General features: G+C 40.8%; 2 protein-coding genes across 2 annotated transcripts in view; one reads left to right on the top strand and one right to left on the bottom strand.

Moving 5' to 3' along the window:
• The window catches only part of UBR1 (ubiquitin protein ligase E3 component n-recognin 1), a 68,716-nt gene extending 67,437 nt beyond the window's left edge, over positions 1-1,279 (bottom strand). The window contains exon 1 of the mRNA XM_075282807.1: positions 1,146-1,279. Coding sequence (XP_075138908.1) covers positions 1,146-1,193 — 48 coding nt within the window. The 5' untranslated portion in view covers positions 1,194-1,279. The remainder of the gene's footprint in view (positions 1-1,145) is intronic.
• A 441-nt stretch (positions 1,280-1,720) lies between these two features.
• TMEM62 (transmembrane protein 62) lies at positions 1,721-23,562 on the top strand. The gene is made up of 14 exons (XM_075280865.1): positions 1,721-1,935; positions 2,957-3,068; positions 4,141-4,278; positions 7,206-7,251; positions 10,174-10,315; positions 11,256-11,380; positions 13,195-13,317; positions 13,410-13,565; positions 17,310-17,469; positions 17,776-17,889; positions 19,165-19,249; positions 21,835-21,939; positions 22,252-22,370; positions 22,774-23,562. The coding sequence occupies exons 1-14, from the start codon at positions 1,747-1,749 to the stop codon at positions 23,098-23,100; spliced, it is 1,941 nt and encodes a 646-aa protein (XP_075136966.1). The 5' UTR covers positions 1,721-1,746; the 3' UTR covers positions 23,101-23,562.
• Positions 23,563-26,275: the final 2,713 nt, after the last annotated feature.

The raw sequence follows: 26,275 nt of genomic DNA, 5'->3' as shown, positions 1-26,275 counted from the left end.
GTCTCTTAGAGCACATACATGATTCCTGCCCCTGTCCCCTCTCAGAGCACATACATGTCTCCGGTCTCTGTCCCCTCTCAGAGCACATACATGTCTCCGGTCTCTGTCCCTCTCAGAGCACATACATGTCTCCGGTCTCTGTCCCTCTCAGAGCACATACATGTCTCCGGTCTCTGTCCCTCTCAGAGCACATACATGTCTCCGGTCTCTGTCCCTCTCAGAGCACATACATGTCTCCGGTCTCTGTCCCTCTCAGAGCACATACATGTCTCCGGTCTCTGTCCCTCTCAGAGCACATACATGTCTCCGGTCCCTGTCCCTCTCAGAGCACATACATGTCTCCGGTCCCTTTCCTCTCAGAGCACATACATGTCTCCGGTCCCTTTCCTCTCAGAGCACATACATGTCTCCGGTCCCTTTCCTCTCAGAGCACATACATGTCTCCGGTCCCTTTCCTCTCAGAGCACATACATGTCTCCGGTCCCTTTCCTCTCAGAGCACATACATGTCTCCGGTCCCTTTCCTCTCAGAGCACATACATGTCTCCGGTCCCTTTCCTCTCAGAGCACATACATGTCTCCGGTCCCTTTCCTCTCAGAGCACATACATGTCTCCGGTCCCTTTCCTCTCAGAGCACATACATGTCTCCGGTCCCTTTCCTCTCAGAGCACATACATGTCTCCGGTCCCTTTCCTCTCAGAGCACATACATGTCTCCGGTCCCTTTCCTCTCAGAGCACATACATGTCTCCGGTCCCTTTCCTCTCAGAGCACATACATGTCTCCGGTCCCTTTCCTCTCAGAGCACATACATGTCTCCGGTCCCTTTCCTCTCAGAGCACATACATGTCTCCGGTCCCTTTCCTCTCAGAGCACATACATGTCTCCGGTCTCTTTCCTCTCAGAGCACATACATGTCTCCGGTCTCTGTCCCTCTCAGAGCACATACATGTCTCCAGTCCCTTTCCTCTCAGAGTACATATATGTCTCCAGTCCCTTTCCTCTCAGAGCACATATATGTCTCCAGTCTCTTTCCTCTCAGAGAACATACATGTCTCCTTTGCACATACATGTCTCCTATCATGTCCTGAGTAGTAGCAGTCACACTCCGGCCGCACAGCCCCTATACATGAGGTCTTTCCTCACCCGTCGGCTCAGCTCCAGCTCCTCTCGCTCTCCCTCTGCCTCCTCCATCTTCACTGTCACCAGCCGTCCTCCTGTCCCATAACAACACAGACGTGCAGCCCCAGCGCAGAAGCACAGCAGACGAGGGTGTGGTTTACGACGTCAGCCGCGCCTTTCGGCAGTGTGGTTAAACTACTAGAGAAGCTTGACAGTGCTCACTAGTGCCGTACAGCGGCTATTTGACTGTATGACATGTAGGGACTAGGTGGATAAATCATTTAATGATGGTTTTTGTTCAATGAACAGGTGTAGTGGTACCATAAGTCCCAGCATGCACACCGGGTCAGGATTATACATTTATAACACCATGGTCTGGGCCTTTTGCAACATCAACATAAGGGGCAGATATGACCTATATGTTCGGTCGTCTGTCATCTCTATGGTATACATATTACTGAACGAGGTCTTTAGTCCTCCAGCAGCGCTTTGCAGCACTGACGTGTGGGTTAGACAAGACCTGCCTGTCTGGTCAGCTTCTTCTCTATGGTTACGTTGACAGGGCAGCAGTGATGTTTGCGGAAGATGTGGAGCCGCAGAGTTCCCGGAGTAGGGCGGAGCCAGCATGTTGGTTGCTGGCTGTCATGTCAGGATGCTGAAGGTGGTGACCGGTCTGTTTGTGGCGCTGCTCCTGGCTCTTATGCTGGGCAGGTACAGCAGCACAGGACGGAGGGCGCAGCTCAGTGCCAGGCAGGCTACAAGTAATGGGCCAGTGCCGGGGAAGGATCTCCTCAATGTCTTCTGGGCTGTGCAGGTACTTCCCTATGTGGGAACTCCTCATCTCTCCTGACACGAATGCTTTAGTAAACCCTCATGTGTACCAGGAAATGACAATGCAGGTTATCATTTCTTATAACTTTGTATTGTACTGTTCCTCTATTATTCCTCCTGGGAATTTATGAATAAACTGTCAACTAGGTGCTAACCTTTCCCTGTGTCAAAGAGGGGTGTAGTTACACACGCCTGTCAGACTGTATAGAAACACATCCCGAAGTTATCAATATATTCATACATTTCCAAGAGGAATAACAGAGGAACAGCCCAACCCATAGCTGAAACGATCCAGAATTATTATACAGTATTTTGGTAAACATTCACTAAAATGACTTATGAGAAGAGGTGACAGGTCCTTTATAAATGGAAATTGTGTAATTCTTAATTTTACCAGAGATGGCACTACCATGGGATAGCGCACTTGTTGGTAAGCTCCCTCACAGACTACATTTGATCACCAGCAGTAGGACTTTCTATAGTCAGATTATTGTATTGAGACCCTTCTAGCTAAAACAGATGGTCCAAAGAGGAGAGTCCATTAAAGAAGTTTGAATAAGGACAGCATAGCATGGGAAATTGCATCTATGACTGTGAAGAGTGAATTTGTCTTAAAGGGGTTGTTCAGGAATTAGAGCAACCTTTGTGGAGGTGTTAAAAAAAACAAACAACACAACATACCTGTTCCCAGCACTCCACTGTCTGCCACAAGTATCTATTCAGGCTCATGCTAATACCTTATTGCTGCATGTGACCGCTGAGGCCAAACACATATGTCACTGGTTCTGCTAAGGCCACAGATTGGTCTCAGCTGTCCTGTGTGGCACAGGACTTCACGCAACACGAAACTGACACAAGCCTGTGTGGCATCGGCGGTAGACAATGAAGAACTGGGAAGAGGTACGTATGCTTTTGTTGTTTTTTTACACCTCCTTTGGCCTCCACACCTTGTTCCAATTCCTGGGTAGTCCCATTAATATTTACTCATATGTCATGTATTTCAGGTGACTGATATTCATGTCAGTAAATTCTTGGAGCCTCGCCGGGTATCAGAGTTTGAAGCCTTTTGCACTGAAAGTCTTTCTATTATTGGGCCAGAACTTGTTCTTGTAACTGGTAAGTACAACATTTTATTAAAATAATGGATAATGGAAACTTGTGATAATAATTGTATCAATGGTAACATATCTCTTGCAGATCTCACTTACAACAATACAGCTATAACATTACAACCTTCTGCCAATATTATTTAAAACTCATTGAGGCATAAACTCCACAAGACTTCTGAAGTTGTCCTGTAGTATCTGGCACCAGGACATTAGCGGAAGATCCTGTGAATCATGTCATTTGTGGGTAGAACCTCCATGGACTGAATAGATTCTTAATCAGACATTGATCTGGGGAATTTAGAGGCCAAGTTATAACCATATTATTTTTTTTGTCCTGTTGAACAAACTATTCCCAAACAATTTTTGCCAGTTGGCATGGTGATATTATAGAACATAATTAACATGAAGAAGTGTACTTGGTATCCAACAATGTATAGGTACAAGTAGGTGGAACCTGACGATTTCCCAGCAGTGGGCATCACACTGCTCCACCAACTTGCCTTGAAAGTTTGGCCACTCCTGGTTTATATAATGTACACAGTTTGTTTAATCCCGATTTTATAAAAAAAAAAAACAGGAGGAGTAGAAATATGCAGGTAACACAAATGTATTTCAATATGGTTATGTTTTCTTTCAGTCTTGCATTGATACAGTCCTAAAATGTACAGAAAGTTGAAATTAATAGACTATAGGGCGAATGAAAACAGATTGAGATAACTGTTTCTGGATTATTTAACAATGTCCTATACTGTTCTGAATGGTTTTATTTTGTATAACAATGTTTTAATTGGCTGCCTTGATATTTTGTATTATGTGCATTGATAATTTCAATAAAATACGAGGAAAAAAAACAGGTTAACATAAGTCATTTAACATGTACTAAAGATACTGGTAAGTAGACCATTTCAAATGTGAATAATTTTTTAATATAAAATTCCAAAACAGAAACACTGTCATATGTCCCAAGGAGCATGACCTACTGCCTGTTCTCAGAAGTGAGATGGGCCTACAGAGATAATAGTTAGTACACCTATGACACACCTATGCTACACCTATGTCACATTTTCATTTTATTTTAGGTGATCTTACAGACGGCAAAACAAAGGACAAGCTGGGCTCAGATCAATTTGAAGAAGAATGGCAGATTTACCAGTCTGCACTGAAAAAGTCCAAAATACTGGAAAAGACAACCTGGATAGACATTCGTGGAAACCATGGTAGGAGATCAATACCTCTTCTATTTGTTCTCTGTAGCAATAAAGCAACAGGAAATCCACAAGTAAAAATGCATACAATACATCTTTATTAGACTTCAATTATTGTAGAGGATATATAAAGATAATGTGGAGACATAAGGTAAATGTGGATATGGAAAATTAATCAGAGCACCTGAAAAATCACCCATTAGTGTTGTAGTTTTTATCATAATATATTCCATAAGTATAGCTACCAACCATATATATTTATATTAGGCAAATAGGAGATGACCATATTAAACAGACCACAGTATCGTGACCCCTTTTCTTATTTATTCTGCAGGTTTTTGCTTTTCATTTTAAATCGGTTTAATGTGTTATCACCAGTCTAGATGTCAGATTGCTAGAAGCCCCTTGTACTCCTGTATGCACAGAGCAGCAGGTGCACTTCCACTCCATTCATCTCTGTGGGGCTGCCAAAAAGAAGCTGATTACAGCGCTTGACTATTTCTGGCATTGCCATAGTGTTAAATGGAATATCAGTGTTCCTGTGCAATCACTGCTCCATTCATACTGAGGTACAAAGAACTCCCATTCTCATAGTTGGTTTGGATGCCAGCAGTCTGACCTGGATTTTTTGCCACTGTTTTCTTCTTTGGATAACAGTTCCCACTAAGCAGCTGATCTGTATACAGCTGAATTTGGCTTCTGTTGACCATAAGTATAATAACGGACCGTAAACCCTTCCCTCAATATTCACTTCAGTTCTCTGATATTTTTACAACTAATCCCCTGGGGAAATAATGGCCAGTGCTCTGCAGCATAGAATATGTTCTGCTACTAAATAATTCACAATTCATATCCTATTGTTGTTGGACTTGCTACAAACCTGGTATGTAGACTGGATCACTATATGATTTTAAAAATCCTAATACTATACCGTGTGCATTAACTTGATATCAGGTTTTTAGAATAATTGTGCTTGGGCAAATCATATGATATATCCTATTAAATAGGTGGTATTACTATTATATGTAGGTATGCATATCCTTTATTATACAGTATAATGGGATATGCAGTAGTCTGGTTTTAGCACAGACACTGGATGACTCGCACATCATGTCTCTAACATTTTATAAAGCAGACTATTAGTTGCCAGTTATGCATTATGGGAAAATATCCATCATTTTCCATTTACAGTAATTATTTCCTATTGCTAATGTTAAATGGATCACAGCCAAAATTCGTATCTCCAGTCACACCCTCAAATATTATTCTGCAGAACATGTGGTAAACTAACCTGTAGCCTGGCTTCCTGCTCTGTATAGGGAAGTATAACAGATGTACACACAAGTTTTCACTCGGTTACAATGTGCTTTCATTGCCCTCCATCAGCCTCTGCTGATATATTCTTATAAGATAAGATAATCCTTTAATAGTCCCACAGTGGGGGAATTTTATAGTCACCAGATGAGTATAGGGGGAACGTTTCAGAGTAGTAGGAAGGAGACTAATGGCACATTAGTTCTCCTCCCCTATATGATCGCCTCCGAGATGAAAGGGTAATAAATAATTTAGTATTATTTGTTTCATATACTTATGTTACCCATGATCCAACTGCTGTTTTCCAAATGTCACTACTGCTCTGTTTACAGTGGTGTGTCACGACATCTGAAGCAACATCATTGTTGCAAAACTCATGCTTATGGTTGTCAGACTCTGATCACCATGGTCAGTTGGTATTATTATGGTACTAAGCTACATATTGTGCTGGAAAGAAAGTCTTTATAAACTGGTCGGGCATCACTTAATTTGTAACATGGTATCGGTTGTAGGTTGGGTGGTGCTGACCGCCTCCCCACGGTTCCATATCCAAGTAACAGTATATTTGAACAGCATTTCAATGGGTTGGGTTTTTTAAAGATTGTTTTTTTTTGTTTGTTTGTTTTGTTTTTGTGGGGGGGGGGGGGGAGGGGGTTAGAGCCACAGTTAATACAGTGTCCAAATCCACACTGCACTATGCCATACCTCCAAACCTGGCATACTACCATCCCATATGGTATTTCACTGATGAACAAGGAGCAACAGCTGCCACCTTAAAGCAAACCCTCTACTACTTTGTGGGCTAACCCAAAACGTATTGACTGTGGCTCTAATAAAAGCATAACTCATTGGAGTGATGTCCATATTTTACCGTTACTTGGGTTTGGAAAGAAAAATGTGTCAGATACTTTGTGGCTACAGTGCTAATAAAAGCATGGAGTAGGGGACTTAAAGAAATACATAAAATTAAAAAAAAATAAAGCTTTTATTTTGTATGTAAAATGAGGACATGGGTGCCAGAATGGGGTGGTCCTAAGTCTGGCAAATGCTTTGGCTCTTATGAATAAACCCACAGTGATATAATATAATGGTGGGAATTTCACCCAATGCCAAGGAAGAAGCTTTGGGCAGGGTTCTCTTACTTCAGGTGGCTTGAGACCACCCTGGGCCACTTATGGTTTAATTTTTCATACAATATAAAAGTTCATTTTTTTCTTCACTGCTAATTTTGTGCATCTCCTGCCTAGTGCTGTTATTACATTAGTAGCCTTAAAGCGTCTGAATTTCAAAAAAATCTATGTCTGTGGCTTTAAACTGGAGTTTACTTTAGTACAAGTTTTGCATTTAATTTTCCAGTGATTAAATTTGTGTTCCAAAAAGAGGTTTTATTTTTCACATTACAGAACACCCTTAGATTTGGGAATTAACAAGTGTCCAGTCTCTTGGATGACCTCTGGCAACCTCTTCTCACATATCCCCCAATCCATAATTCATTAGGCCTTTATTGGATATCAGTCGTATGATCTGAATTTTGCAGTGAATGGAGGGTTCTATTGCCATCCATCAGTATATTGTTGTATATATTGTTTGCTTTATCATAATATATGTATTTCTGTGCCTTCTAGATTCATTTAACATTGCAGACCTGAGCAACAGCAATAACTACTACAGGTAGACAATTGGAAGTTATAATTGGGATATGTGGGATATGCCTGTGTGTAGTGCCTAAAGGTAACATACTTATTGGTGGGGTCTAATAGGGTGTAGAACGTAATATAATAATAGCCACAGCCTATTGCGGCACTGTTTCTGAAACAAAGCAGCTGTGAGTTTTCTCATCTCATACAACCCCTATAGACTTTCTAGACATAAAGTGCTCACACTGCAGCCTAGAACTATGGTGACGACTAAGGCAGAGAAGAATTTCAGATTCTCTGTAGTCACATCCATGCATGTGACTCTATAGACAGAGCTCCACATAATCTGTCTCTTCCTACTTAGATATAACCAGTAGGAAGAGGGAGATTGTTATCCAAATGTATAGAGCACTGGTGAGACCACATCTGGAATCCTAAGTCAGGGGATATTATTTCACAGAAAGAGAGGTTGAGGCTTGGAATAAACTTCTAGCCGATGTGATTGGGATAAACGTGAGATAAATACTTGTCTAGCCTTAGGTACAATGATAATGAAATAAGGACAGATTTTTGCTGTCAGTCTTCTATTATAGGAGTATAAGCACTTTCTCATGATGTTGTCGGGCAACGTCTGGTTAAACCGCTTAGGTTTTCACATTGTTTTCTGTCCTTCCTGGAATTTCTTCAAGACCAAAGTTTAATGATTTGTTCTTGTGATAACAGATTCTTCTTTTGTAGATACACATCTGCATAGCACCATGGTCTTTCTACAAACTTTATTCATTTCAGTAGATAGGTGTCCATACCTGTACATTTTCTCACCATAAAAGGTTTTATCATCTCATAAACTAATGGCATATTGCTAGGTTATGCCATTAGTTTAGTGACTCACTGATACCTCCTTAAAATGAACCCTTTAAGGCCAAGGCCCTACAGGACGATCCGCAGCTATAAAGCGCTGCGGGAAAAACTGCGGCAGGAACGTATTGTGCTTCTTCCTGCAGCGCTTTAAACAGAAAGTTTGTGGAGTTTTCCTCCGCTGACTATCTGTTACAATTATCTATAGCAGTCTTTCTCAAAGTGGGCGATAACGCCCCCTTGTGGGCGCTGGAGGCCTATAGGGGGGCAGTAAAGGGCACAGAGAAGATTGGGGGGCGTTGAAGCGGTTTAGGGGGGCGATGGCTAATTTAAAGGGGTGGTATCATAACAATGATTCTATCTATACTGCTTGTTAATGTGGATGTAAGACTTTTCCTAAATACACTGCTTCAGCAAAACTGCTTTGTTTGTCCACTATCTTACTTTATTCACTTCATTATGGACACTAGCACCTGGCCCCCTGCTCATTGCTGAGGGAGCCACATGACGTAGCTCCCTGCTGTGTGGGGGGGGAGAGGAGGGGGGGCTGAGTGTACGGAGCCAGCCTGTGTCTGCAACACACATACACATCACATACACATCACCTAGCTCCCTGCTGTGAGATAGAGAGGGGTGTGTGGAATAAGTGCTGCTTTCTTATATAAAGCAGTCTAAATCCTACTGGGCTAAAGGACCTGGTCTCTCTGTTCACTAGGATAAAGCTTTATTATATAGAGCAGGCTGCTAGTGGGCAGAGGAGCCAGGTCCTTTAGGAAACTCCGTACAAGGTAAATCCAAGTCTTATTTTCACATGACACACATAATTTAATTATTAACATAATGACTGCGATTGTGATTCTTAAGATGTAGTAAAGTAAAAAAAAAATTTTTTTTGGGGGGGGGGGGCGCTAGAAAATAATTAATACTCGAAGTGGGCGGTAGACAAAATAAGTTTGAGAACCTCTGATCTATAGGGAAGCCGCCGGCGTTTCCGTATATATAATTGACATGCTGCGATTTCCAAAACTGTTTCAGTTTTGGAAATCGCAGTGTGTCTGTGCTGCGGTTTTTACCACAAAGTAGGCATGGGATTTGCAAGAATCCCATCCACTTTGCAGTTTCTGTAAAACGCCACGATTTTACCCCCAGCATTTTTGGTGCAGGCAAATCATGGCATTTCTGGCCCGTGGGGTCCCAGCCTAAATGTTCATTCTCCCGCAGATGTGAACCGAGCCTCAGTAAATAATAATTGCAAAAACATGTCAGAGCCCTGACTATTTTTCTGAGATGAGTGACACTACTTAGGTGCTACTCCTCTGCAGGGCCAGTCTGTGACAGTCTGCAGGAAGTTCTTTCTCTTCTGTCAACTATTGATTCACTGATATTGTAAGATTCTTAAAGCCCTCCAATTATAAAACACATTTTCATAAATAAATGAAACAGATGGCTAAAAGAAATGTTGTAATATATCTTTCTAAAGAAATATGTATCCTTCTCCACTTATCAGGCTGTTACATTTTACATAGAAGTCTATGGAGAGGAGGAAGCTGCTGGAGAAGACATACTCTTCATATGTCCTAATCATTAATAAAAATATATTATTTTTTTTTATAGTGGGAGGTACTTTTTACAGGGGCTGTCCAAGTTCAGCAAATTTATGATCTCTCCTCTGGATAGGTCATTAGTATATGATCGGTGGAGTCAAACTATTGGCGCCCCCGCCAATAACTTTTTTTGAAGGGAATATCCCCTTAATTATCCTAAATTACTGTATAGTATTTTTTTACACACAACTATTGTAATGTTATATAATTTAATGTAAGAGTGATCATAGCTCTGGATTGGTGATGGTGTATATCAGTACATAATACCAAACATTCTTCAGTGACATCTCCAGATCTCCATCAGGATGTGTGAAGATCTATTGGTGTCACTCACTTCCTTTGGTCTTTGTTGCTAAGCAACTAGCATGTTAAAAGATAATCAGACTCTCTAATGACTAAAAAAAACCCTCAATTTAAGACAAGAAAATTGCACATTAAAAAATGATATTTGAAAAATAATGTATTATACATGTAATTTTTTGTATATTCTCTAGAAAGTATTCTGGATGGAAGAAAGAAGGCTCCTTCCATTATGTTCATCACACCCCATTTGGAAATTATTCTTTCATTTGTGTGGATGCAACCCTCACCCCAGGACCCAAGAGGCCTTACAACTTCTTTGGGATAATTAATCAGGTAAGACAATATATATCCAATGATTTCTCCATTTTAGGAAATCTTTTTTCATAAACCCTATCTAGATACAAACAATGTCTCTCTTTCTCTCTGTCCTGTATTACACAGACAACATATTGATTGGAATGGACACCTTGTTATACTTAAAGAGGTTCTTTCATGTCCTGGAGCACATGCGGTGTAATACACCGCTAAAAAGCCGGCAGTGCACTAAATTCATCGACTTTCCCGTTATATGGTGCAGTATTTTCCCATGCACATTTCATATGTGTTGTGGACAAAAAAGTGGTGGAAAGGCGGAAATCAACGTTTGCAGTCACGTGACATTTGTTTTGATTCATCAGTATCCACAGCATATCATACTACAAATCCGCAAATTCAGATGGAAAAATTTCTGTGCTCCTTATAACATGGGACAGATTTACTAATCAAAATGTGGCAACAATCTGACGCAGTTTGTACCAAAAAATTGGCATACGTGCTATACACCACTTTTATTAAGAGTACCCAGAACAATCCTGTATAGCAGAAATCCCGAATGTTCATTGTAGCTGAATCAATAAAAAAGTATATTAAAGACGGGGAAACACGGTGGCTCAGTGGTTAGGACCGCAGCCCTGCAGATCTGGAGTCCTGGGTTCGAATCTCGCCAGGAACAACAAAGACATACTGATAGGGGAAAAAAATATACATTGTGATCCCTATATGGGGCTCATAAGCTACATAAAAAAAAAGTATATTAAAGACCAACAGATACATGATAGAAATGATGTCCCCATGGTTGTACATTAATCCTCAACAGGAATGTAACATAATGTGGTAATATTTACACTGTGTTACTCTTAGAAAGTATTAGTAAATCTGCCCCATGGTGTTTATTTTAGGATATAACATTCAATAATTCAATGCCAGACTTTTTTTTTGTTGAATTTTCTTCTAGAGTCAAATGCAGAAGTTGTCCATGCTGGCCAGTGAGAGTCTTCATAGCAATCATTCTGTGTGGTTTGGCCATTACCCATCTTCCACCATTGTGTCACCTTCTCCCGGTATCCGCTCAGTAATGAGGTCAGTCTTATCACTTCACAAATCATACTGAAGCATTGTTAATACAAGGATACAGTGGTCATAGTCATGCTCCATACTTAGGCCTTATTCACATGTCCGCATTTCTGATATTTGTATTGTCACATACTCATTCATTTCAATGTGTTTTATTCAGGTGTCGGTGCACTGGAAGCACGCTTTCACCCCGCCCCAATGCATCACATCAATGAAAGTCTATAGGTCCAAGAAAAAAAATAACACAGATGACATGATTTTTCAGGGACCTATAGACTTTACAAATATAGAAATGTAAAATTGATGTTCTTTTCAGACCTAAAAAGCAGATCAAGCATTGACAGCACACCATCTACAAATGAGCAAGGTGGGATGCTGATCATGAAAATCACAGACTATGGATGTGAATGTGTGAATAAGACTTTACTCCTCAATCAGTGTACAGTTTTGCATTGCATAGATAGTCATGTATGGCACTTCTACCGATGACGAAGGTTATTGGGACGTGTGGCAACAAGAGTTTGAGTAATATTTACTTTTTCCTCTGCCCTTTTCAGTTTTATAACGAAGGACACCCGATTGCAGTGATGGTGAACCTTTCAGAGACCGAGTGCCCAAACTGCAACCCAAAACCTACTAATTTATCACAAAGTGCCAACACGGCAATTTAATCTTAATAATGTGGGGAACCACAATTGCACACAATTACAGACCTGCAAAATATGGTCATACGAATGGGGCTTTATAGAGCTTTGTGCTCCCCTGTGACCACCACACAGTCCAATCTTCTCCACAGTGACCCCCACACAGTACAAAGTGCTCCACCGTGGCCCCCACACAGCACAATTTGCTCCACGTAGGCCCCCACACAGTACAATCTGCTCCACGGAGGCCCCCACACAGTACAATTTGCTCCACGGAGGCCCCCACACAGTATAATCTGTTCCACGGATGGGTGCACAAAGAGAGGGCTCTGAGTGCCATAGGTTCGCCATCACGGCCCTATAGACATAATTACAGTCACAGGGGTCTGCATTTGTGACCTGTTTTTAAGAGTCTGCCGCTTTGTTGTTCGGGTCCCCCAAAAGAGAAGAGGTGAGGCTAGTGTGAACCGTAGCCTAAGATCTAAAACCCATAAGCATTTGTACAGTATATTGGAAAACTTTATAGCTTTTCATTATACAATTAATAATATTTATTTGGTGAAACTGGGCAACTCCCTTAATCCTTAGATTGCCAAAAACACTATGAAGTCATGAAATAAAAGATGCAATATTGGGGGGGGGGGAGCACTGGTTTGGATTCCAGTGGCAGGATGAAACATTTTACTTTGTAGGTCTGTGTTTGTGTTGAAGAGATGGGCGTTTCACTTCAGAACGAGAAGAATTGAGAGAATCTGAAATTTTTCTTGTTTAGCCTTCCAGTGAACTTTGGGGTGTGATACGGGATACTTTGTTTTGTTTTATTGTTTTTACTCCCTTCTTTAATCTTTAGAGGAAATGTTGCTTCTGATTGTTGCATATAGGAATATTTTCCATATTCAGAGCAGTTGCATATTGAATGACCCCCTACCCTTCCATCCCCAGCCCCTAATCAAACCATTAATTGCTTTATTGTCTCCAGTATTTAGATCTCAAGATTTTTAGTTTCCGTCTATGCAAGAATGGATGTATGTGATTTGTATGAACTAGGTAAATCTTAAGCTTTTATTTGTAGGAAGTATTAGATTCTGCTTTAACATTGCCACTCATAAAACCTGGCAGACTTGCAAGATCTTACCAAAAAAGTTCTGCAGCCTAACATTGTGTGTTTATCCATAGTTCAGCTGTAGCATATATGTGCGGTCACCTGCACACACTGGGAGGGATGGCCCCAGTCCTGCACTCCCAGCATCAACAAGGGACATTAGAGCTGGAATTGGGAGACTGGATGCATAACAGAAGGTAAAACTTATTCTACTCTTATAGGAATTAAGCAAGGGCCCATTTTCTTCATGTATACAGCTAGACCTCACATCATTCCCTTTTCATTCCAGATATCGGATCTTTGCCTTTGATCATGACCTGTTCAGCTTTGTGGACCTCCATTATGATGAATGGCCTGCGATCCTTATCACTAATCCTAAATCTGCACTTTACACAAATCCTGCAGAGGAGCCTTTACAGCGGATCCGCCACTCAACACACATCAGGTATTTCCATTTTATAGGTCATGAATGTCTTTTGTTATGGGTAATAATGAGTTCAGCTATACGGAAGAATGCAGATTAATTAGCATGTTCTTCACAGACTATGGAAAATGAAGAAACATTACAAATATCCAATAAAATCTGTCTTTTACTGCGCTTATACAGATTTATGTGTCTCCTTAAACAAACCCTTTGTAGCATGATCTAGTAGTCATCTTACACTACCAAAATCTGTAGGTTCACCTAACATAAAATAATGTGCAAAACTTTTAGGTTGGTATCGAAATGCTGCAAAGAATGTTTAAAAAAAATAAATAAAAAAAAAATAGAAGTGTTAATAGTTTATTATTGTCAGTTAACAAAATGTATCTAAATAGCTTCAATATTTTATGTGACCACCCTTTGGAGGAGCCCCGGAAGAGATGACATGGCCCCCGCAGAGCACTGATCTCAATATCATCCAGTCTGGGTGAAATGAAGAGTCAGAAGGATTTGAACAAGCCTATATCCGCAGAAGATCTATGCTTAGTTTTCACCATTCCACCCCCTACCCCTCAAGCTAAAGAAAGACCCAGGTACTTTAAGAGGACCTTTCATCATCTGGGGCAGATGCGGTTTAACATAACACTAGAAAGCTGACAATGCGCTGAATTCAGTGCACTGTCGGCTTTCTAGCGGTGTATAACACCGCATGTATCCCAGATGGTGAAAGGTCCTTTTTAACTACTTTTCACATATATGTACGCCATGGAATGCAGATAATTAGTGCATCTACACATACTTGTACATGATAGTGAGCATGCAGGCTTTGAAGCGCAGCTTGTGTTATCACCATTGGAGCCCAACTGCAACTGACAGTCAGGCCCCGCTGGGAAGGTGATAACCCCAATCCTGGTTGTTTCACCCTTAAGATGCCGCAGTCAATAGTGACTGAGGCAGTTTAGGTGTTGGCCCCCACAGTGTGATCACAAAGTGCTGATGGGTTGTTAGGGCTACCGGAGGCCTAACAGAATGCCTATTCAAACTCCGTAATAGGCACAATACACTGCAATATACATGTATTCGAGTACAGGTGATCGAGACCCCTAGTGTTAAAGTACCCTAGCGGGACTTGGGGTGGGGTTAAAAATAAAATATTTAAGAAAACTCAAACCCCATTAAAATGTTTTGCATCTTTAAAAAAAATAAGTGAAAAGACTTACACAAATTTTGTATCCCCCATGTCTGTTACAACCTGACATATTTTATTACACTATTTTCACCCACACGATGAATGTTCACCATGCAAAAAAACAGAATGCAAAGTGATCAATAAGTTGCTTGAATCTTTAAAAAAAAAAAAAAGTTAAAATTATGGGTTTTAGAATATGGCAACTCAAAAACAAATGTTTTTGTTTTTTGTTTTTTTAAAGAGAAGTTTTTTTGTGTTAAGGTAGTAAGACCTTTAAAAAAAATATATACTGTACATACTATATACTTGGTTCCACTATAATCATACTGACTGCACAGAATATGTTAAAGGGGTTGGCCACTTTCAGACCAATAGTGACAAACAAATGTACAATGAAAAGATATACAATTTTCCAATATACTTTCTGTATCTATTCCTCTCGGTTTTCTAGTTTTCGGCTTGCTGTCATTCACTCTGTTACTTTGATCGGACATGCAGGACTTTGTGTCCGGTTAAATAAAAACGGTTTCGCCGCGGAGACCACAAAACGCTCATGGGCGGACACTGTCTGCTAGGTCTCCATCTCCTGTTGGCAGAAGACAGAAACCCACAAAGCGGAGACCGGGCGCAGATGTGAACCCACCCCAAGCTTGTTATTTGTACTATACAATGAGCAGTGCAACATTTATAGTCCAAAAATCAATGGCAAAATTGCTGGGTTTTTTTTCCCCATTCTCTCCCCAAAAGAGTTTAAAAAAAAAAAAAAAAAAAAAAATGTTAATTATGAAATGATTTGTGTTGTAAAAAAATATGCTGTTAAAAAACGAATCCTGCAAAAATCTCACATATGGCTATGTTAACATGAAAATATACAAGTTATGGCTCTTGCAAAAATAGGCTGTGTCCTTAAGGGGTTAAAGTCACTATGTTGGAATTGTTTTATGCCATTGGAAAAATAAATCCATTCTTTTGGATGTCATTGCTAGTCTTCACCTCTAGGAGTAGTCTCAATTTAGTGACAACTGACCTGAGTGTATCGAGAGATGGTGTTCATGGAGGGAAAGGCAAGCGATGTGGTGAAAGGACAAGCTAGAGTCAGGCAGGCAAAGTTTGTGTGTAATGGCATATTGGCAGAGGTCCATGCACATGTACAGAGTAAACTGGCAGAGGTCAGTACACTGGTCGATCAAATACAGAAGCAGATAATGCATTCAAGGGAACTATGAAGTTAGAAAAATTATAGCCTTGTAACCCTGGAAACCTAGGGGATTGTCCAAGGACATTTGACAGAACGTGCATGCTAGCCTTTGAACAGTGTGTTTGTGTTTCACAGTCATTTTCTACATTTATATGTATTCTAGGGAAAGGAGGGATTTACAGCTTTTATTTACTTTATTTATTTATTTTTTTTAAAGCTTCTTTTTTTCCCCACTTTTCTATGGGAGATTCTATACATTACTATTGCGGCTGGTCATAGACCCCCCCTCCCAAAAAATAAAAATAATTTTTTTTTTTTTTTTTTGCTTGACTCGAGTATAAGCCGAGGGGCCTTTTTCAGCACAAAAATACTGTGCTGAAAAATTCGGCTTATACTCGAGTGTATACGGGTACTTATATAATAGGGTTAGGAGCAATGTATTCTTTTGTAAATTTCCAACTGGACAGGTAAAGTGGGGAGGGGGTATGGCCAGAAAGGTCTCACAGCACAGCTGTACATTTCAATTACTGTCTTTCGGTCAGCCTAAAGATGCACGTCTTAATATAGAACGCTTTGGACTATTAGCAGTGTCTTACTTGCATTTACTTTTGCAATCTATTACATCTCTGAGCGATTTACAGATCTTTCTTGTTTCTTAAAAATAGGATTGGATGCCTTTCTTTGCCGAGACATTTTTAGTAGGCAGTTATACTGCAAATAGCACAGTATAGCTATTTATACCTAGAAGAAACACTAAACCTAGAAATTATTAATAAAAGTAAACCAGAGACAAACTTGCCCACACTGTCAGTCTGCAGACTTTCCTGTATGCCCTCGCTACAGTCTTGTCTAATCCATTTGTCTTTGACATACAGCAAACGGGTTTGGACTTGGGAGGGGGGAAGGCTTTAGTAGCCATGGCCTATTATTGCAAACAGAAAGAAGTCTCCATCTGAAGCCAGTTTCATTATAGACCCAGGATTGTGAGAAGAAGCAGGGAGATGGCAGATATATATAGTAGAATTTGTTCTCACCTTTTATACATAATGGGATCAAATAGAGAAATTGATAGTATTCTTTTTATGTTTACCTTAACTGTGACTTGTTAAAACATCATGCCATAGCTCAAGCTGAGTAAACCTGGATTAGAGAGGACCAAGGAAGCTTTGGCATGGGAGGGGCAAGGGTCTACATTTACACTCTTTTTATTTGAAAGAAATTTTTTGAGAGAAGTCCTCCGTAGTTGATACCTTTTTTAATGGCTAACTTAAAAAGTTTTTATTTTACTTTTTATTTTACAGCATTGTCAGCTGTTAAACAGTTTGGCGTATTGAAGCAGTAATCTTCTAACAATTCTGTTTTGCTTTTTTTCATAAAGAATCCTGATATTTTCACTGGACCCTATCACATCAGTAAAGGTGTTCATAGATGGAAATGAAGTAGGCGATGCTGTACACTCATCTGGTCCATTATATGTGTTAGAATGGATGGCTGAAAAATATAAGACCGGGCTCCATGAGATCAAAGTCAAAGTTAAGGTAAAAAGAAGTATATGCCTGTAAATAAAGCTTTTCGCCACCTCTACCAATTCTTATTCTTAGCATCTGTTAATAGTTGTAACTCCATCAATTCCAGCTGAGACTTTCACTAATAAGACTTGATATCAGGCGCTCCTCTGCAGGGTGTCCAATAGCACAATGCACCTTTACATTTAGTATATAAGTAATAGGTATAAGAGAGTTGTAGTATAGAACTGTTGTATAGTATTTTCTGTTTATTGCCATGTTATTTTTACCTTTGCCTTTTAATATTAACCTTTTGTTACTTAACCTTTTTGTTTACAGGATGCAGCAGAAAGAAGCCGATCTAGAAGCCACTTGTTTAGCTTAGAGGATGATGCGGCTGTCAGCTTTAGCATTTTTCCATCTTTAATTCTTCTTACAGATCATTATGTTGTAGTAAGTTGTATGGATGAAATTTATAAGTTATAACAATACATAGTTTTAGTGTCTTAATGCACAACCTGCCTAGCTAGGCTCAGAATGTCAGTACGAGGACATTCCTCCCTTCCCTTCCTCCCTCCCTCCCTCTGTGTATACCAGGAGTTCAGCTATGTCCCCGCTTTCCCTCCTGGCTATTTTGTGACCGGCTATATGACAACTGGCTGCAGCAGCAGTACACCTTCCCTTCCCCCCCCCCAATCCATTGCAGTAGACCAGAGCAACATTTCTCTTGATCAATCAGTTTCCAACCAAAGACCGAGCAGATCAACAGGAGGTTAAGGCTAAGGCCCCACATAGCAGAAATACCATGGCAGCTACACATCGCACTATATTTTTCACTAGAATCCCATGCACTTTGCAGGGAGTGTAAAATGCTTCGTTTTTTACCCATGGCATTTTCGCTGTTGCCAAACCGCAGCGTCTACACCTCATTGGGGCCCTGGCCTAAAAGAGTATATCCTTCTTGGGCCAACCATTGCCTAGACGGGCATAGCTGCTACACGCTCTGACCACAAGGGTGCTGCTCTGCACCATTTACATAAATTCAGTAAAGTAAGTTGGAGCTATGGAAGCAACATAGAACATTTATTTATTTGTGAGTCAGAGGGGTCGGTCCAACCATCCAAAGAGGATAATAATCGATAGATGTCTGAAATCAGCCCCTTAGTAGAGGTGCCAGCACGGCACAACCTTTCAGAGGTAGTAGGGACGGAAACCCTCAGAGCCCCAAACATAGTAAACAAAAAGTGTGCAATCTGCTGATAGTGCAACCACTCCGATCTAGGCATGTGCAGGGTATTAATAAAGTAGTCAAAGGGCCTGAGCTCCAAGGAGAAAGGATCGACCAGATCCGCCACGTGGAACAAACCACAACTACCCCAAGGGTGCACCATACGAGCACCCAGCCCCTCCGGGAGGAGAGGATTAAAAAGGAAGGAAATCAAGGAGGAGTGAGGGGATGCAAGTGGAAATAATCTACTACATGTAGTCCAAATAGATGTGGTAAACTGGATGGGACCCAGAAGGGGGATGGCCAGAGCAGGGGGCGAGCAGGACCACAGGAAGGCGATGGGGTGGGTAGGGGCTAGCCACAATTTTTCAATTTCGTGATACAACCTATGAGGGAGACATTTTCCATTCTGACTAATCTAAATCTTCCTGGGTACTTGACATTGTGGCATAATGTATTGCCGGGTGATATGACTGACATTTTGCTGTTCTCCTCTCCAGTCGCAGGTGCTGTTTATTCTGATTGTACTCAGTCAGCTTATTTTACTGATTGTTTATCGGTTCAGAAGGCGAACGGTACTTAGGGGTAAGTGCAAAGATCGGTTATTGTTTACCACTCCTCCTGTCAATGTTATAGTCAAGATCTTACTTGAAGGTAGTTAAAGGGGCTGTCCAGGATCTGAACAGTTTTAATAAATTGTACGGCGCTTTCCCTCTGTACACTATAGCAGTGGTGCCTGAAACTTCAGTTCTGCTCCTATTCACTTGAATAGGAACAGAGCTACCGGGGGGGGGGGGCTGCGTCAGCTGATCAGTTTGGGGTTTTGATATTAGACCCCGACTGATCTTATACTGATGACCTACCTTTTAAGATTCATCCACAAATTTAGGTTCAAGCATAGAGGAGAAGGAGCCACAGCTAAGTTCATGTCAAGAGCCTCTCATTGGATTCTGGTTCATTTTACCATTTCACCCTTCATAGCATAGTGGTTCTTGTAGTACGCTCACAGATCAGCGTATCAATCATATTATGGGTGTGCACCCTGGCATCATAAGCGTTGCAGCTGCTGTCTTGTGAATTTCTATACTACCAATACTACATTCTCATTCACCAGGGGCGAAGTTCATTGTCATGGAAATTTGCTATGTTGTTGTGGATGTTTTGATTCTTAGCAACAGACTGAAACCTGACTTACTCAGTTGTGTTTTTGTACAGCCTGTAAACCACAGCGTACATATCTTACATAAATGAGACTTAAGAACTTACTTAAACATATGTAATATATATACAGAGTGTATGTATGTATGTGTATATATATATATATATATATATATATATATATATATATATATATATATATATATATATATGAAGCAATCCATCCTGTCAGCAACTTGTATGGATGGAAAATGTTCTTTTATTGGAAAGAGCAGTACACCACGTATCGGTCCACACTGGGACCTTTCTCAAGTACATATTGTGAGGGTGTGAACCCAGAGGGCGCTGTAGAGCAGCCAGAGATAGGGTTAAAAAGGACCTGGACCACACCCTTGAGTCAGAGAGAAAGGGGCTCACTCCAGAGAGGGAGAGCTGCCAGTGACCTGCAGGAGCAGGTAAAAGCAGACCAGTTGGAGACAGACAGGCGGTCTGTCCCCTGAGAACTGGCATCCATAAAGGACTTGGTTAGGCTCTGCGTGAGCCAGACCGCTGAGGAAAAGCCTCAGGAAAGACTTGCCCTCTATAATGTATTCAGGGTTCAAGTAGTGAGGTAGTGCCCTGTGTGTGGGTTAGGCCATTTGTTATTTTTGTTCTGTTGTAAGCTGAATAAAAGCCACTTGATTTGGATCGCATTATCTGAGCTGCTGTTTATTTGGCACCCAGCACCACCAACACCTCTGTAAATCCAGGAATATCACTACCTTTGGTGCTAAATATCCAACTATCACTATAGATATAGATATATATAGATATATGTGTGTGTGTGTGTGTGTGTGTGTGTGTATGTATGTATGTGTGTATATATATATATATATATATATACATATATATATACATATATAAAGCTTGTATCCAAAACTGCTAAACTACAGCTAGCCTAGGGTATGAGTATCTAGATGGCAAGCCAGTGAGAAGCAGATACACAACCATGTATCATGCTTGCCTTAAAGTATAGCACTAACTGGCTAAATTTCTATCCCTATATTCTCAGTACATTGTAATTGACCTAGCTGCTAGTACATCACTGAGCTAGGGTATGGGAAGGGGCTACTACACCATCTGAATGTTAAAGCAGTGAGAAACTCCTATACTCCCACTTCTAGAGCTTTCCCTGAGTATCAGCTCTTAGCAGTAACTAACGCCATTTCTATCCCTGGTTCACCTAATGCAAACACGTTTCTTTTGCAGTATAACACGTCGCTATTTCATCAGTGACGATTTATAATATAGAGGAGGGAAATAAGACCGTGGTGTGCATCATATTCCTCCAACCATAGTCTGGCACTAATACATGGCTATTGAGTTAGTTACTGCTGATATTCAGGGAGATCTTTATAGGTGGGTATGTATGTGCTTCTCACTGAAATCGTATTTAGGTAGTGTGGCGGCACTTACCTATACCCTAGGCTACCTGTGGTTTAGCAGTTTTGGATACCAGCTTTTGAGCATGGTTTTTGTCAGCTTATGACTCCATTATTCAATAAAATATTTCAGTTTTTAGCATTTATTTTGGGTGGTTTTACTTCAGATGGGAGAAGAAACCAGAAGAAGTAGGAAGATTGTCAGCATTCCAGCACACTTCTTCATGTTTCTCCTGCTGGCCTAATAAATCTACGGTCTTCTTCTTGATGCTGACCCTTGGCACTTTAATGACTGCTTTAGTCTTCCAGAATGGGAACCACTTCAATAGAGCAGCCCTTTATTCTGTCTCATAGAAGGGTCTCCTAAGCAGGGGACTGTTTTTAGTGATTTAGTTTTCAGTGATTTAAAGGGGTTTTTAGGATTTTAGCCTTGCATGTAGTTCCATGTCCTCTGGTTAGCTATTGCAGGTTGTCCCTACTTTACAGCCATTATTTTCAGATATGTAATAATTATCTTAAGTGTCATTTTGCGGTATCAGTACTTTTGATCCTCCCTCTTAAATATCTTTAATGTTTTTTCTTACATTTAAGGCCCCCCTGGATATTTCACCCTTTGCTCTTTCTCCATGCATGTACTAAGCAAAAACAATACCTTCTTCTATGCCATATTACTGCTCAATCTGTACACAGCAGTAGGTAAGTGTAATATCCTCATATATACTGTAAGTAGCACTTCACTCTAAGTAAATGTTCTATGTAGCTTTTCACTACAGAATAAACCTTTTTACATGATCCTAGTTGTTTCCTACACCTAATGCAGTTAGCCATATTGTTGGCTGAACAAAAATACATAATAATGTAGTCTTCATTAGAAATCGTTGTGGGATTTGGAAAATGTAATCTTTCATCTCCCCAGGGGTCTATACAAGAGACAGTGTTAAAATAAAATATGCCATAACAGAAACTTGCTAAATGATGTGGAAATAACACTATATGGTTTACTTCCAGGTCCCTGGTTTATTGGAGAAATCATTGATGGCCATATGGGAGCTTGCTTTGCATTTGGAGTGGTTGTTGCTGGACATTTCCTAGAAGGAAGCCTAACATATATGGTTGGAATATCACAGGTTTGTACATTCAGTCATTAGTTGTTTTTTTTTGTGAATTAGAGGAACTTTGGTATAGGGGGGATTGAAAGGAACAAATATTGAACAAATATTTGGCTAACAGCTGTTTTTTCTGACTTCTCCTACACATGCACACTGCTATGCCAAGGATGCATGTATCTTAAATGGAGAAAGGAGAGTAAGCTGCTGCCAAATACTTTGTCCAGCACCTTTTCTTACAGAAAAAAAAAGAATCATGCATGATGAAATTCAACACGCCGGACGCTTCTCTCCACATTGTGTCTGGGGGAGTTTATAGATCCTGCCAAAATTGGCAGGTTTAGGTTACTTTCTATTATGTGTATGGGGTTTCTTTAAATGGTTTTTTAAAATAATAATGAATTTTTTTGTCTGTTCTTTGCAGATGGTGTTCTTCAATATTCCTGTAACACTATATCTCTGCTGGTGTTTGTTATTGCGGTGTAAAGGCTTTGGTTTCTTCTCCCATCTGAAGCAAAGTAGGAAGATTGTCTGCATTCCAGTACACTTCTTCATGTTTCTCCTGCTGGCCTGGCAGATCTACTCTGTCTTCTTCTTGATGCTGACCTATGGCACCTTAGCGACTTTCCTCTCACCAATGAAGCTGTGGCTGGTAGTAGCCGCACTGATCTTGGGTAGAAGAGTATGGGTATTCAACTCTGCAGAACTGAGATCTTACATAATTGAGCTGAAAAACTGCCAAAAAACCTGACCTTAGCTCAGACGTCATCTGTAAGAGGTGGGTGGTACACGGTGCACTTCTCTACTGTAATCTTAATTGACATTTAGCTTACCAAGTTGTATTGGGACAGTGTTCTTCTTCCACTAGTTTTGACTTGCTGGATTTTTGTCTCCACTTCAATAATGTATACCAACTTTCTGATTGTATTTGACCTGTGAGAACATACATACAAATGTACAAGCTCAACAATGGGCAAAAAAATAACATTTAAAGAGATAAGAGGGGAATCAACCACTGCCAGATATCTTTGTCAAAAGAAATCCAACATAACCAATCCCTTTACTCATCTGTCGTAGGGACAGTTATATAAAAATGAGCAGGTTCAGCTAATGTTTATCCGTGTATGGGCACTTGTGAAAATCAACTAAAACAAAATGAACTCATAGGCCGGGCTCCCACGGGCCAGAAACGCTGCGATTTGTCCTCGGCAGAGACACCACGGGAAAAATCGCTGCGATTTACAGTATCTGCAAAGTGGATGGGATTCATATGAATCCCATGCCTACTTTGCGTTTTGGAAATCGCAGCATGTCAGTTATATCTTTATATATAGCGGCTTTCTCGTAGATATAATGGTAACTGTCCACGGAGGAAAACTCTGTGCGCTTTCTGTTTAAAGCGCTGCAGGAAGAACCGCGATGTGTTCCCGATGTGGTTTTTCCCACTGCGCTTTGATGCTGCATATCATCCCATGGGGCCTTAGCCTTATAAGGGTCTATGCAAGTTATTGTCCTGACTGTTCATGATGCTCATCTGCCTGTGGTAGTGTGACTTGAGTATTACATCTGGCTATGCAAGTAAATGTGGAAAACTAAAGCTAAATATTGGATAAAGTTTAATTTACTAAAAATCCTAAATTAGCTTGTGTAGGCAAAAGTACAAAATGTTCTGGCCCAGATTTACTAATAGCGAGACAGTGTAAACATAGACTAGCATATCTCAAAATGTGCCAAATTTATCACAGTGGTTGATGCTGGATGATAAATCTGGCTTTGTTTTAGATTGTTTAGTCTAAAGTTTATACCACCTATTAGTTGTTTTTGGGGTTTTTTTGGTAAAGTTTTAGCTCAGACTACATTCACCCCCATTTATGCCAGTTGAGTCATATCCACAACAATAAATCTGCCCCACTTTGTGTAATGAAATATAAAATTTTTTGGGAGGAGTCTTCAGTAGTTGATACCTTTTTTTTAATGGCTAACTAAAAATGATGATATATTGTGAGCTTTCAGGACTACTAAAAAGGTCCCTTCATCAGGCTGGTATAACACAATATTTGAAGGCAAGCACATTTATACAGGAATATAGTGTTAGATGCACAATTGATTAAAAGCAGTACAGTATATCAGTTCACAGGAAGGTTCTCTGAGTTTATGGTTCCTTTGATCAGTCACGTGGTGTCTAGTTGTTGTAAAACCACATAAAATCCTGTGACTGGTTTAGCCCCCTTTGGAGTGTGTCAGGTGACTGATTAAAGGAACCATAAACTCAGAGAACCTTCCTGTGAACTGATATACTGTATATGCATGTACTGCTTTCCATCAATTGTGCATCTAACACTCTATTCCTGTATAAATGTGCTTGCCTTCAGATATCGTGTTATACCAGCCTGATGAAGGGACCTTTTTAGCCGTATTTTCTGGACTATAAGGCGCACATAAAATACTAGAATTTTCTCAGAAATTGCAAGTGCACCTTATAGTCCGGTGCGCCTTATATATGGATCTGTCCTACCTCTAATGGAAGTTGCAGAAACTCAATTTGAAGCTGTCTCTTCCCCAATACAACTGGTTGGGTCCCGGTCGTGCTGTCGCTGGTCTCTCCGCCGCGCCGAAGTGACTGCTCCGTGACTGCTGCACTCTGTGGCGCGATGTTAGGACAGCGTCTGGCCATGTTGGCTGCTGGCCACACCCCCTCGCTGCCTTATGTGTTCTTCACAGCAGTCTGTTGTGTGGGCGGGGCCTGTGCCGCAGCCCCGCCTAGTTTCTGCGTCACACTGGAGAGCTGGGAGCGCATCATCCCCCGGAGCTGCTGCTGCTTCTGTCCCCTGTGTCTCACACAGAACAGAAGCAGCAGCAGCTCTGGGGGATGATGCCCTCCCCGCTCTCCAGGCGGCCGGGGCAGTCCGTTGTGTGGGCGGTGCCTTGGCCGCAGCCCCGCCTAGTTTCTGTGTCACACTGGAGAGCTGGGAGCGCATCTCCCTTGCGCCTTATAGTCTGGTGCGCCTTATATATGAACCTAGATGCCTTAGCAGGCATTTTTTGCAGGTGCGCCTTATAGTCCGAAAAATACGGTAGTCCCGAAAGCTCGCAATATGTCATCATTTTTAGTTAGCCATTAAAAAAGGTATCAACTACTGAAGACTAGAGATGAGCGAACAGTAAAATGTTCGATATTCGTTTTGAATAGCCCCTCAATATTCGACTACTCGAATCGAATATCGAATCCTATTATACTCTATGGGGTACAAAACATAATGTCAAAAAGACAGGATTACTTGTAAATAAAATGCAAATATTTATTGAAATAAATAAGAACAATAATACACAATTAACCACAATATATTAAATATGGGGAGGACCAATACAAAAAAGTATACCATAGTAGGGTGGCTAGTATGTTGTAATATGATGGTGGTATAACTGGACTGGGTCATATATGAGGAAACTGTGTAAACAACTGAATAAATTAAAGTGCCAAAAGCATACCAATAATGAAGTGAAACACAGTACATGTGACAACAGTGAACAACACAACTCTGAAATAAAGTGTGAAGAGACCCAGTACAGGATAAAATCCACAATATGATGAGCCTACCGAGACTATGGAGCGCCCGACGCGCGTTTCGCCACTTCCTGGCTTCGTCAGGGGGTAGTTTTAATCCCAAAAAGCCTGTCCTTATAAAGCCCGATCAATAAAAATGATTACCCAATGGCGCAGAGGCAAGAAGACAGCATCGTCCGTCATTGGTGGCAGCGGCCGTCTGAAGAATATGCATTGCGCATGCGCGTGAACAAAAGTTTTCTCACGAGAGACATCACTGATGTGTCGTTACATAGAGCGTATTAAACCATATTGCGCATGCGCAAATACAGCAAATCAGGTAAGTCTCGCGAGATGACCACGGCACGGGCAGATGTCTCGC

Source organism: Leptodactylus fuscus, chromosome 7, assembly GCF_031893055.1.
Source record: "Leptodactylus fuscus isolate aLepFus1 chromosome 7, aLepFus1.hap2, whole genome shotgun sequence".
NCBI lineage: Eukaryota > Metazoa > Chordata > Amphibia > Anura > Leptodactylidae > Leptodactylus > Leptodactylus fuscus.
Note: the sequence above shows the minus strand (reverse complement) of the source record. Positions and strands in the feature narration are given on the sequence as shown.